The sequence below is a fragment of the Protopterus annectens genome, chromosome 1.part0 (genome assembly GCF_019279795.1).
Source record: "Protopterus annectens isolate FY-2018-M chromosome 1.part0, PAN1.0, whole genome shotgun sequence".
NCBI lineage: Eukaryota > Metazoa > Chordata > Ceratodontiformes > Protopteridae > Protopterus > Protopterus annectens.
The window spans coordinates 1530996326-1531009851 of NC_056725.1; the positions used below are offsets into that span (position 1 = coordinate 1530996326).

General features: G+C 36.3%; 1 protein-coding gene across 1 annotated transcript in view; it reads right to left on the reverse strand.

The window, feature by feature from the left end:
- Window positions 1–476: 476 nt before the first annotated feature.
- Window positions 477–13526, reverse strand: part of LOC122798793 (solute carrier family 22 member 3-like) — a gene marked incomplete at its 5' end in the record, with an annotated part of 200779 nt that continues 187729 nt past the window's right edge. Inside the window, 1 exon segment of the mRNA XM_044067908.1 lies at window positions 477–1266. Coding sequence (XP_043923843.1) covers window positions 1206–1266 — 61 coding nt within the window.

Below are 13526 nucleotides of genomic sequence, written 5' to 3' on the forward strand. Positions count from 1 at the left end.
AACGAGTGACTCAATGTTTTATGTCACTGCCTCACAAAAGTCAGTTACAGATCAAAGAAAGCTACTTCCTAACTTAAAAGACTATCTTTTTAACTGTGTTTTTGTTTTTTTTAATCTTCAACTTACCAATATAATTTATTAGACAATAATGGAAAGAAAACCATTTGTACCAATTTACTGTGGCACCATGATTTTTCTCGTTGGATACTGTAGCGCGATTGAGTATTAGGGTATATAAAATGCATCAGAGAATGTGAACCATTTATCAGCAAATACATCTTACTCAAAAATCAAACTATAGTCCATCATGCTATCTAAATACTTTGAAACAAATAATAGAAGCATTATTACTTATTTAAGGTGCCTTATTCTAGAAAATGACTTTGAATGGTCACAAATCCCCTTAATATAGAATGATGTCTGATAGTGTGAAATCATGAATCAGAAAACAGATAAAGTAAAGCTCAGACTCTGTGAAAGGTCTCCAGACTTTAATGGTTTGTGCCAACTGGACATCTTACATTGGAAGTATTACATTAACATTGGAGCTTCTTGGCTTAATGTTAAGGGAAAGGCAGTGTGTTCATGACTCATTTAGAATCACTGCATCGTAGATTGCAGGGACTTTTAATCAGGTGGCAGTGATATACAGAGGGAAGAATTATGATAAAAGCTTTATTTAAATATTCACTAGATTTCTTACCTTTATTTACATATACAATATTCACAGCACTAAGCAGACACATGGTGAAATATTTCCTTATCTACCATGTGAACAAAAGATCTCCTGTATACACACCCTCACCTGTATCAACCATAAATACGTGTCAGTGGTGGACAGCAAGCTGTAAAATAAACACCTAATACATGCACTCTTTAAAGAATGTATAACAATATAAATTAATCCATGATTAAAAATGAATGGGGAAAACAGGTAATGAGGTCATTGCACAGTAGGCTATGCACACTGATTTTGATTCATGACTTGAGTATGTTTATGATGATCTGTTTCTGTTGAAGTGCTTTTAGTTTCCGTACCAAGTATACCATCTGCTGTAATAAGTAGGCTGTCGGTAAAGAAATAATGCTCTTGAAGAATTTGGACCGATACTGCTTTTCAAGAACTTCCTGGGTTCCTTTCCAGAAATTATCTCTCAAAAAAATATATTTTCTTTCTTTCTTTTTTTTATTTGCATTCTGCATTTTCAGATACATTTATTACACTGAATAGGAATTCCATTCTTTTTGTCAGATCGATTATGGAAACTATGGAGAAAAGTTCAAGAAAATATATTAATAACTTACTTTGAAAAATCAGAAACACTCTGATGTACATAAACATTATGATACATTTCCCAATTATAATGTTTACTTTTCACTGAGACAATCTGAAAATATTGTTCATAACTGATTAATGAACAAATGTGGCTTGTGGAAAATAAGCCTCAAAATAATGGAAAGAAAAATAAATAGCAGGAAAGAAAAATAAATGGCTAGGTAGCTAGATGAGAAAGTTGCAGTAAAGGTGGCAGAGAAGTATGTATCAAGATTACGTGAACAGAAGGAATTTGAAATTCAGATATGTATAATGTGCTTGTTAGCAAAATGCACAAAAACAAAAATGAACACTGTGGCAAAGTGAAGCAAACAGCAAACAGCAAGAATAGGTTATCCAAAAGTAAAATCAGTCCAGATTGGGAAGACTGCAGGCATCAACGAAGATGCCCAGAAGTCATTTTTGTTTAAACTGCAAGACATTGGATCCTGATGGGGTTGTTAAGTCACCAGCCATGTTACATAATCTGAGTACAGGACGTGGCTGCTGATTAGTCCAGTTGCTCTCGTGTTCTCTTCCTGCACTTAAACTAGACAGTTATGTTGCGAGGGGGAGAGTGAGAGGGAGGAAATCCATCAATCAAATGTTTTTTTATTCTGAGTGAGGCGCAGAATCAAACTTTAAGGTAAGAGAAGCCAGGGAAGGCTATTTATAAATTACCCCCCCTCAAAAAGGCCAGGCCAGACAAGGCCAACCAGATACTTTCTGCATTGTTTTCCTGACAGGTGTCAACCAGATACTAGCAGTCTCTGTGTTTTGAGGGCTGATGATGACTTTTTTTTTTTAATATAATATCCTGGCAGGGTTAACCAGATACTAGAGAGGTAATATGTTTTGGGAACTGTTGATGATTTTATTTTTTTTAATATAATATTAGTGGTCTGTTTGTTTTATGGGCTTTCATCTCTCCTACAACAAAACTTCATCAGAACTGTTGCAATTTACAATCTAAATTCCTTTTATACCAAGCCAAATCAATTAAATAATTAGCAGAATCAATTATCTCATATTGGAAAGTTTCACAATAAAAGGGTATAAAAATAATAATGTGAATGTGTTGAAAACAATAAATAAAGAATGCACCAGAAAAATGAGTACAAAAGTATCACCCATTATAAACCTCTAAAAACAATTCCTTCTAATAAAAATCCACTTGTTGAACTGTTCGAAAAACAAAAAACATTCAATAATATATATATATATATATATATATATATATATATATACCATATTAATGAAAATGTATATTTTAAAAAAAGAAAACATACCTCGTGTTAACCAGGTATGAAACTCACAACAGTATTATTTTATATAAAATATCAACTAACATTAGTGGATAGTGGAAGTTGGAGGGGCATAAAGGACATACCAAAATGTATCTAAAAAACATATACATAACTATATCATAATAATGATCATGTGTCTTTGCTTCCTCACTTGAAATTAAGGGCTGCTAAACTTTAAGGTTAATAGAGTCTAACACATACTGACACCTACCTTCTGATCTTTAATATTCAGTTATGCTTTGTATAGACTAAATAACCATATCCCAGTCTGATTCTTAATGGTTAATAATTTTTGCAATGGCAGCATGGAGAATCACTAATGTCAATTCAGCTGAGGAACAGTTCTCCAAGTCCTCTTTTTTGAAACCTATCGTGTGCCAAAAAGTGTATCTGTCAGTAAGTAGAATCTGCCTTGCGGTGCTATGATGTCATTGTTTGGGTTATGTTTAGTTGGCGGTAGGGAGAGTGGCTATTGCATTGGAATCTTTTCCTCATTAGACAGCTTTCTGTGACAAAATGTCTGAAAAGAAAATTCTGTGAATAGTACTTTGAATTTATTTAAAACAACTGTATGTAGAGCAATAGAAATGTGATTATCTCTGCTACTCTTACATCTGCTAGTGACTGCAGTGCCCTCTTTTTCTTAACCATGCTCGTAGAATTGCAAAGTATTATTCTTCACCTCACTGTACTAATTTGTGTGTTTCACTTTCTTCAATGTTTATATATTTCTTTCTTCCTTCCTTCTTTCTTTTCTTAATTCTTTATTTCTTTTCTGACTCTAGATCAGTTTTGTTCTCTTCAGATCTGGATCCAGAACTAGATGATTTAAGCAGCTGCCTATGGCTCATGTTAGCTGGGGGGCCTGCACTGGCTGGGAAGGGGGGCATCATTGTTATTATAAAAAAAAAAAAAAACTTTGGTAAACAAAAAAAAAAAAAAAAGCTCCAGCAAGACTTTGCAGAAGAACCTCCTTCCATAAACCTTGCAAGTATTAGGACCTCGTGACTTCCGTAAGCCCCATAAACCTCAGCATTAGGCCAACATCTTAACGTAATCTGTAGAAACCCAAGGGAGATTTAATTAGAAGCTGACAACATCTGTAGAGATATAGAGCAACAGAGTCCATTGTAATGGATATGCAGAGCATGGATCTTTTCTGGTGAGTGCACAGCTGCTCTTTTAGTAATAGAGAGATACAGAAGACCAGCAGCCCATCGGGTTTATATGTGCAGTTATCTTTCTGCACCATTTTTTCTGTATTGCTTGCTATCTCCCCAAACAGCTTTGAATCTATCAAATGACCTGCCAATTCATAATGTAATAAATTCCAGGTGTAATCCATTCTGGTGAGGTCACAGCTGCTCTTTCGGTAACTGTGAGGTACAGAGTAACAGGACTGGGTCTATATCAGTTTGTTGAAGGTTAACTTCTGTAAGCCTTTCTTTGTCGACTCAAAACCACTGAACTTTCAGTTTCATGAACATTCACATTGAAAAAATATTTCACCAGGGAAAGGAAGCACTTGACCAACACTACACCAGAACACACACTGTAGTATGTCAAACCCACAGAAGTGGTGGGGGGCTACACCCCCTCACCCCCCAATGTGGGGAGGCGTGAGCTCCTCCCACACCCCTAGCTATATATACCAACTCCAAGATTGTATTGCAGTGGGAAAAAGGGGAAATTTGTGCTGCTGGCCAACTGCTTTCTTTCTCTACTTACATCTTTTGCAGATATGAAAAAGCAGCAGAACTGAATGATTGGTAGTTTTGCGTCGACAAAGACAGACTGATATATACCCACAAGATCCATTGCCGTAGATATGCATAGCACAGATCCATTCTGGTAAGCACGCAACTGCTATTACTATAGAGCAAATGAAGTTGTGTGTGTGAAATACCCACTTGGGAGCAATGTCTAGTTCAGTGACTTTGCTCAGAGTCAAATACTGAACCTTAATAATTATTGCCAGGCAAGTGTTTTAAATGTCCAAACAACTGCCAGGACCACTATAATTTTTTTTTTTTGTTAATCATGGAGGATTACAGTCAATCAATGTCAGTCATAGAGTTTTATAGCTGTGTTGTTCTGTTTCAGTGCTGCAACAGATAGCACATTTGCCTTTGATGCAGAAGGCTGTGGGTTCTCTTCCTACACCAGGTAGAATTATTGCAGTCACTACTGTGCAGCATAAGGAGGTGGGAGATATGCTGTACACCTGAGCATGTCCTCCATTGGATGAGATGTCTAGTGACTATCAACTTGTTGTCAGTTTGCCAGGCATTCCCTATTGCATATTACCAGCACACAATTTTTTTAATGTAACATAGGCAATTTATTCTTCAAGGGCAGCAGGCACTGAATTTGTACATGAAACACTGAAATGCAAAGTTGTTTGGCAGCAGCAGCAGCAGGAGCAGCATCTTCATTAGTTACAGATCTCCTTAATGTGTAATTATTCAGACGATTTTTCTTTTGCAGAAATTGTGTGTATTGACTGATATTACAGATGGCAGTCTGCGTGGCCTTTTATGGTCGAAATGATCTGAAATGGGTAAATTATTTATTGGTTCATGCATTTTGCTTCACTGCTTACCAGAAAAAACTGTTCAAAACTATACATTTAAAACTCACTCTAACAAGTGGTGCCATTTTTAACAAGGAATATAATGTAATCCAATGAGGAAATGAATAAAAAACACATCCATGATCCTAAAATGTGTGCAAGGGGCCTATGACTTGAAAACAGCCCAAAGGCACACACAATCTGCCACTGGCCAGATTAATTTCTTTAAAAGTGGGTTTCAATGCAGTCTCAATGAATGTGGGTTTTAAGGCCAGAGAGGTTTACTGTTGCTCATGTTAAACCTGTTTTCATTGTGAGACTGTGTTGTTTTGTTTAGCAAACAGCTATCAATATTCATGCTATAAAATCTGAAATCAAAGTTGTAAATTAAATCTAAATATCTTTCATTATTGTAGGAGAAATTAGTATGTGTACTGACAAGTTTAAACAGTTTTTATGGTAACTGGGAGACATAGCCAAGTAATGGGGCAGTGGAATCGCTGGTGGGGGGAGCTTTTCCGATCCATCACCCTGACTAGGGCACCATTTGACCGTGATCCGGCTCAGCTTCTCTTGCTGTTGTGCATCACTACACCTCATTTACATGCCAATTTGTAGGCATTATTCATCTTTATACAGCTTTCAAAATTTTGCTTTTAGGTTAAATTTTCATTCTGAACCGAGGTGTGTCCTATCCATAACATATAATTTCCCTCTGTTCTACAGTCTCTTGCAGCAATTATAATGGTCCTGCTTGGGCCATGTTTGAACCCTGGATCTTGCTGTTTTGCCCATATACCCCCTTCTTCTGATGTCATCTATCAGCCCTACAACTGTGTCCTCCCTTACCTCGTTTCACAACTTTTCCCCTTTCTCCTGCTTCTGTCTTCCATATGACTCTAAAGCAGTTCTAATTTGTATTGCCTCAGCCTCTGCTTCAGCACATAAGCTTCGTATCCTAACTACCTTTCTCCTACACTGTCCCAACTTTACCATCCTTATTGATATGACTTTAGGCCTCCTATCAACCATCCCTCCAACCTACTGCAATTTCTATCCCTATGCAATCTACAAAGGTTTCCTAGCCAGCTAACTGAGCTCTTTTTACTTCTTTTTTGTCTAATGTCATCAGCCTCCAAAGTATTCTACAGCCTTCTCCTGCATGCTTAGTTCAACTGGTGCTCTTCATCCTGCACCTTTAACTTCTGTTTCTCCATCTCTTCTTACATGCACTACTTCTATATACATATTACATGTTGTCCCATAAACCCTGTTTGTTAAATAGGTGTGCAGTCCCCTGTATACCTCAGCCTGCACGTTTCTAAGCTGTGGATTGCCTTAGATACTTGATATTTGCTTCCCTCTGCTGGTGAAATGCTATGCTGCACTTCTCTATACTGAACACTCTTGCAGCTCACAAAGAAAACTATGGGTGTCGACCTGCCCACACATATCTAGGTGTCCCCTGAGGTTCTATACCGGCCACCTGTTTAACTCCATTTTCATAAACAAACTCCCATTCAATCAAATTCAATGTCAACTCCTGCTAAACACTGATGTCACGGTGATTTACAGATGTTGTCTGAAGACATACAAAAGCAACTATAATTAGACCTTCTACATCCTAAGGAGATGGCTCACATCTAAATAGCCTTTACTGAATCACCAGAGAAACAAAGCTAGGATTTTTGGCACTGACAAAAGACTAACAACATGCCCTAAATCATTTGACATCTCCGATCAATTCAAAAACACACTAGAAACGGTTACATACTTTATATATCTAGGGATTTGGCTTGACGAATCCATCAACTTTCAGGAAAACATTAAAAACCTCAGGCCCAAAATCATCTACTTGCTATTCTGGGCAGGAAACATATACTAATTTGTCTGTCTCCCTGCCAGAGTTGCCATTTTTAATGGAGTCCTCATTCCAGCTGGAATATGGTTTACTGCTTTTTGCCACAGCTTTGCACTAAAATATAGTAATACTTTAACTGGCCTGTAACAGAATCTTCCACTTCATCACCAACATTACATGCATGTATTATTGTGAAGCTAAATTAATAATAGATAAAGTCTCACCACAAAAATACAGAGCAATAAGGGAAAGGAAGAAATCGAGTGCCATCATGGAAGTATAAAATGGAGAAAACTATAAAGCAATTAAGACAAGAAGTGTCACTGTTAGAAGAGTATAGAAAGAACAGATCAACAAATTTATTTAGACATGATAAAAGCAATGCACAGTATCAGAACAGATGAGGATCTATCGTACACTATTGCACGTAATAAATTAAAGATATCAACACAGGCAGAAAAAACCTAGAAGATAAGCCAACAAATCTAAAGGAAATGTACAAAATAAACAATTTATTGATGAGCCAATAAAATGTTATACAAAAACTGGGAAACAAGGGAAAAGGAATAGAAATACCACCAAAAAAGAAGAAATAGATGCATTTTGGAGAAATATCTATGAAGACACTGTGGAACATAACAAAGATGTTGAATGGATAGAAGAAGTAAAAGAAACAGTAAGAAGTTCAAATGTACAGGATATGAAATGGGATGAAACAACAGCCAAAGAAATTGAAACAAAATTAAGAAACTCTCCTAAATGGAAAACTCCAGGCCCAGATCCAGTATCTAACATCTGACTAAAATTATTAACATCTTTACATGAAGATTTAGCCATGAGTAAGAACTACTTATATTTGCACACCCTGAACAGACACCAACCTGGTTTTCAACAGGAAAAATGATACTCCTCCTTAAGAGTGAATCTGCAAGCAATCCTAAAAACTATAAATCAATAACTTGCCTTCTGATGATGTATGAACTACATACTGGAATTGATACCAACAGAGTTTATAGTCATTTAGAAGAAAACTCTGTGACACCCCTGCATTGGCCCAGTAATCAAGGAGCCCCAATCCTCACCACTAGCACAAGTGAGGGACGTACACTTTGGGAGGACGACAAGTACACACACAGTAAAGTGCAATTTCCTTAAGAGCACACAGAGATCACAGTCAGTCTGGGACTGGTTTCTGCTTCTTTCTACAGATCCCCAATAAGATTCCCCACTGGAACAGCTATAGGGTTAAGATCTCAGACAAGTGGTCAAGCCAAAACCTCCATCACTCTCTCTGTCAAAGTCCCTCGTGACACACACACACACACACACACACACACACACACACACACACACACACACACACTTTGAGATTTGATTTATATACAAATACACAGATACTCCTAGGGAAGGCTGGCCCAGGTTAACTAGCTATGCCCCCTTCTGCCCAAACTATAAGGTAGTTATTACTGTCACCAATCAGTACTTATCAACTATTCTAAGGCCCTTACAAAGGGTGCCCAGTCCCACTGTGTAATGTTACTATTATCCAAATGGTAAGTATGACCAAGAGCAAGGCTATAGGAGTGGCCTATACAGTGTCATCATATGCAAGTACTCTAAGAGCTTACATTTCACTAAACAAATCAGTCACAATTAAAGGTTTAACTGTATTTAATAATAAAAGAACAAGACAATACTGAAACAACATAGTAACTACAGAGTTCAGAATCACAGGAAATATTTTAAAACACTTCTTGGACAGTCTTAAATAAATACAGACAACATCTAAACTAATCTTTACTATATTCCTATCTATATCGAAGAGAAATTACTGTAACCTAGTTACCTACTATTAGCAAGGCAGAAGTGCTGAAGATGGGTGTTTCCTGGTCAAAAACAAAATATAAAATGCAAAGTCTGTATCTGACAGAGTTCTTAAATTACTATCAAATATTACTGCTGGGTCAGCTGGATGAATCACTCTTTGTCACATGCTTTCAGTTCCCAGGCTAACAGAAACTTACAATTTTAGCATCTCTGTGCGAGAAGTACATATCTCTTAGATGTTTGCTCAGAACTGGAAGTCATAAAACAATTAAACACTTTTACATTTGTAATAAAATAGTAATATATGCTATGTCATGACATATAATCCAAGATCAGAGGGTGTTAAGAACATTATTAGACATAATTGGGGTACTATTAAAAACATGCCTGAGATAATTAGAATAGTTGTAGAGGCCCCTATGTTCTCATATCGTACCTGCCCAAATTTGAAAGAAAGATTATGGTATAAGGACTTTAAAAACAATAAAAAGTTGAACATAAGTAGAAAACAGGGTACATTTCCATGTTATAGTTGCATATGCTGAGATGATATAAACACAGGTTGTGAATTCATACATCCTAACACCAATAAGAAATATACTTTCAAGTGTTTTGCAACTTCTAATACTGCTGCTATTGTGTATATGGCATGCTGTAAGGTGTGTCAAGCATTCCACATAGGGAATGCACAAGAAGGTTGAAGGACAGAACTATTGAACATAAATCTGAAATATGTACAGAGGTAGCAACTAATGCTTTGGGTAAGCATATGAGGGAGAAAGGAAGTCCACACACCTTTAACTTTAGAGTGATTAACATCAGACAGAAGAAAAAAAAGGTGGGGGCCTTAACAATGAATTAGAAGTATGCGAATATTCATGGATCACACTTTTATAAGCTGATTGTTTTCCAAGTTTAACTCATTAACCCCGACTACCATCTCATGGTGCCTCTGTGGTTACACCCAAGTGCTCTGTGAGATGATAGTAACTGCATGCTTTTCCCAGCACACATAACTTTGCAGTCAGTTTGTAACTCCAGTGTTAAAAATTAAGCTGACAAAGTAACTGAACGTTGTCAGTTACCTTGTCCGCTTAAATTTCAGCATGGAGTTACATGGTGTTCATATTTCATTTTTCTGAGAAAATCGGCTTGTAATTCACTTTGTTCCTCTGCATAATAAGCCGATTTTCTATTCGTGTAATCAGCAAACGGTGGTGTCCAATGATAGTGTTACAAGGCAAGCTACAACTTTCTTAACCCCTCCACCTCTGACCTAAAAATCCTTTGTTCTGTGCAAATAAATAGGGAGTCCAACAGTAAAAATTCCCTTTCTTTTTCTGCCATTTGTGGAATTTACTGCTGGATCCCTCTATTTATCCTGCCGATAACTTCACAACCTGAGATCTGTCTGCAAGTCTTTTGCTACACACAGTTTCCCCTCTGACCCACTAGCTTCTTTTTCTTGGAACTTGTTTATGTTTTGGTGTAAAACACAGTCTTTGGAATGGATATAACATTAGGAAAAGGACGTTGCATGATTTCCCGGCTATAAAACACTATAGTTTATTTTTCCGGTTCAGTTGTGAGCACTAGCTTCCTTTACATTTTTGTTATTCCACATATCGGTTCGTTAGGGTTTTCGCTTATGCTAAAAAAAAAAAAAAAAGTGTTTGTGTGAGTGTGTTTAAGTTTGTCTCTGTGAATGTGTGCATGAAAGCAGATTGTATGTGTCTGTGAATGTAGAATAAATTGTGTGTATGTATGAGGGAGAGTGAACGGTGTATGAGAGAATGAACGGTGCGTGCATGAAAGCAGTTTGTATGTGTGTGTGAATGCAGCAGTGACTGTGTACAGATTTATGAGAGAGACTGAGTATATATGCATTAAAGGAGAGAGTGAGCAGTGTATGAGAGAATGAACGGTGCATGCATGAAAGCAGTTTCTATGTGTGTGTGAATGCAGATCACACTACTTAATTCCCAAGGTTCAGAAGGGATTCTAAATCAGCCCAATAGGAAAAAAAGACTTCACATGGAATGGTGACAAACTTAGGATCTTAAAAGATATTTTACTGTAGTATAAACAACAATGTCCGAAGCTTTTGTGTTTGCCTACTTCTGGATAGCAATACATTTCAAAAGGTTACTTCAGCTAAGCTTACATTTTCTTATAGAGGCAATAAGTACCAATTCTCTGTAGCACAATAACCTCAGTCAGTGTTTGAAAAACTGTTTAATTTTAATCAGGGCTGAATTATGGCAGCTTTTACTGGTAAAATGACTTGGATGGATATGATGCAGTTGTATTCTTTTCTGTTGACATACTTTTTTTATCATTTGTTAAACTGCATAAGTTTTTGTATGATAAAAAATTGGTGAACAGAAAATTTTGTCTTACTTGATGGTTCCCTATGTTTAATTTGATATATTCCCATGTAAAATGCAGGGTGAGCTAGTTACTATAATCAATACAAAACATATTTTGAATGTACTAAATTGTAGTCATATTTCTCCTTCTTGTACATAGATATTCTTACTTTGTACTTGTAAAATATTTATTTAGACCTAGGCTGTTGTTTTGTGACTATGATATACACCATTGTACTAGTTTTCTGTTTTATATTAATCATTTTTCAGAGCATAGAATGTTCCCATTACTGAATTTGTAGTTATGTAAAAGCTACTCCTTTTGATATAAACTTAATTAGCCTCATTTTGTTTGACAGAGTGAGCCTGCTATTTGGCCGTGAAGCACAAAAATAAGACCTGTGACTTTGTATTAGATTTTCAGTGGACTGTCTCCAATTTACTGAAGTCATTTTAACAATGTAGTAATCATAACTGTGGAAAGTAATGCCACGTTATTTTATAACACATTGTGGGCATTCAGGAGAAATCACAGACAACATGGACATAACTAAAATATCAAATGTGTATGAATATCCTTAGCTTTTTTTCTGTACATAATAGGAGCTAGTTAAAATGAATCTTACATATAACACTTTAATATATAGAATTTATTTAAGGGTTCCAAAATAAACAAAATATCAGTGCAAAACTGAAACGCTAACTTTTAAGCAGTTACAACCATACGGAAATATTTGCTTATGAAACCGCAGAAGTAACACTTTAATGAAAGTAGCACTCGCCTTACTCAGATCACTTGCATTAAAATATAAATTGAAGTGTAACCATCATGGCACAGTGCACATAACAGAGAAAGAGGATGTTTTCTCTAGATAATGTAAGATACAATAACTAGAAAACCATAGTCCTCTTTCCTTCCAATATGGATCTTAAAACATGCAGCCATCATATTATCAGCAAATATCATATAATTATTAATTAATATTTAATTGTTAATCCCACCTATATCTATTAGATGTAATATCTTGTTTCCTGTTACCATAACAGATAGTTTTATCAAGCCAGGTAAAAAAAATGGTAGTGGTAAGAATTTCAAACACTTAACTATTTTTAATTTTAATTTAATAAGTTGATGATATTTATTTAAGTATAGATCATGAAACTAACTGATTCTAATTAAAAAAATACCAACCAGGTTAACCAACTAAGAAACAACAACAACTTCATATCAGCCATATTCTTAGATCTATCTAAAGCATTTGACATGGTCTCCCATAACCTACTCTTAGACACTTTATCCACCATGTCCTTCGCCCCCTCCACTACTTCCTGGTTCACAAACTATCTCTCTGATAGAAAACAATCAGTCAGATGGCAAGGTATACTATCCCTTTTACTACCAACTATAGGCGTTTTCAAGAATCAATAATGGGTCCACTACTATTCACCATTTTCACTAACAAACTGCATACCTCCACCCTGCATGCATCACTTATACAGTATGCAGATGACTCCACACTAATCTGCTTAGCCCCATCCATAACCACTTTTCAAAAGCTTACCCAAGAATCCTTCTGCAACGTGGAACAATGGATTACTGATATCCAACTTATTTTAAACCCAACAAAACCAAATAACTTCTTTTTACCCCCATTAAATCCAAAACCACACCTCCTTCCTTCACTATCACCTCCAAAAATGGGACCACACTCTCCCTCTCTCCCCATACTAAGCTCCTCGGCTTTAAAATAGATAAGGATTTTCACTTTGATGTCCATATCTCACAAACCATTAAAAAGGTACATAAAAAATTAGGAACCTTATACAAACACAAAAAGTTCCTATCAGACCAAGCACGAATCTCCCTAGCCCAAACCCACCTCTTGTCTACCCTAATGTATGCATTACCAATCCTAATTCATATCAGGAAAACGGATCTAGTCAAACTAGAATCATGTTACAATAAAATTGCAAAATTCGCCAACAACTCCACTTTTAGAAGTCATCATTGTCTTGCCCTAAAGGAACTAAAGTGGTTAGAACTCTCTCAGCTAATTAATTACTACCAACTAGTGCTCACCTTCAACATAATAAGGATCCCCCACAAAACTCCGGCCCTAAATCAACTACCAATATTCAGCAAACCATCCTCTATGCTCATCCAACAAAACCCTGCTCTGTATATCCAAAGCCAACAATACTGCAGGGAAAGCTCTTTTCTCTAACACCATCGCTCGGGAATGGAATAACCTCCCCCCAAATATGTCCTCAGTAC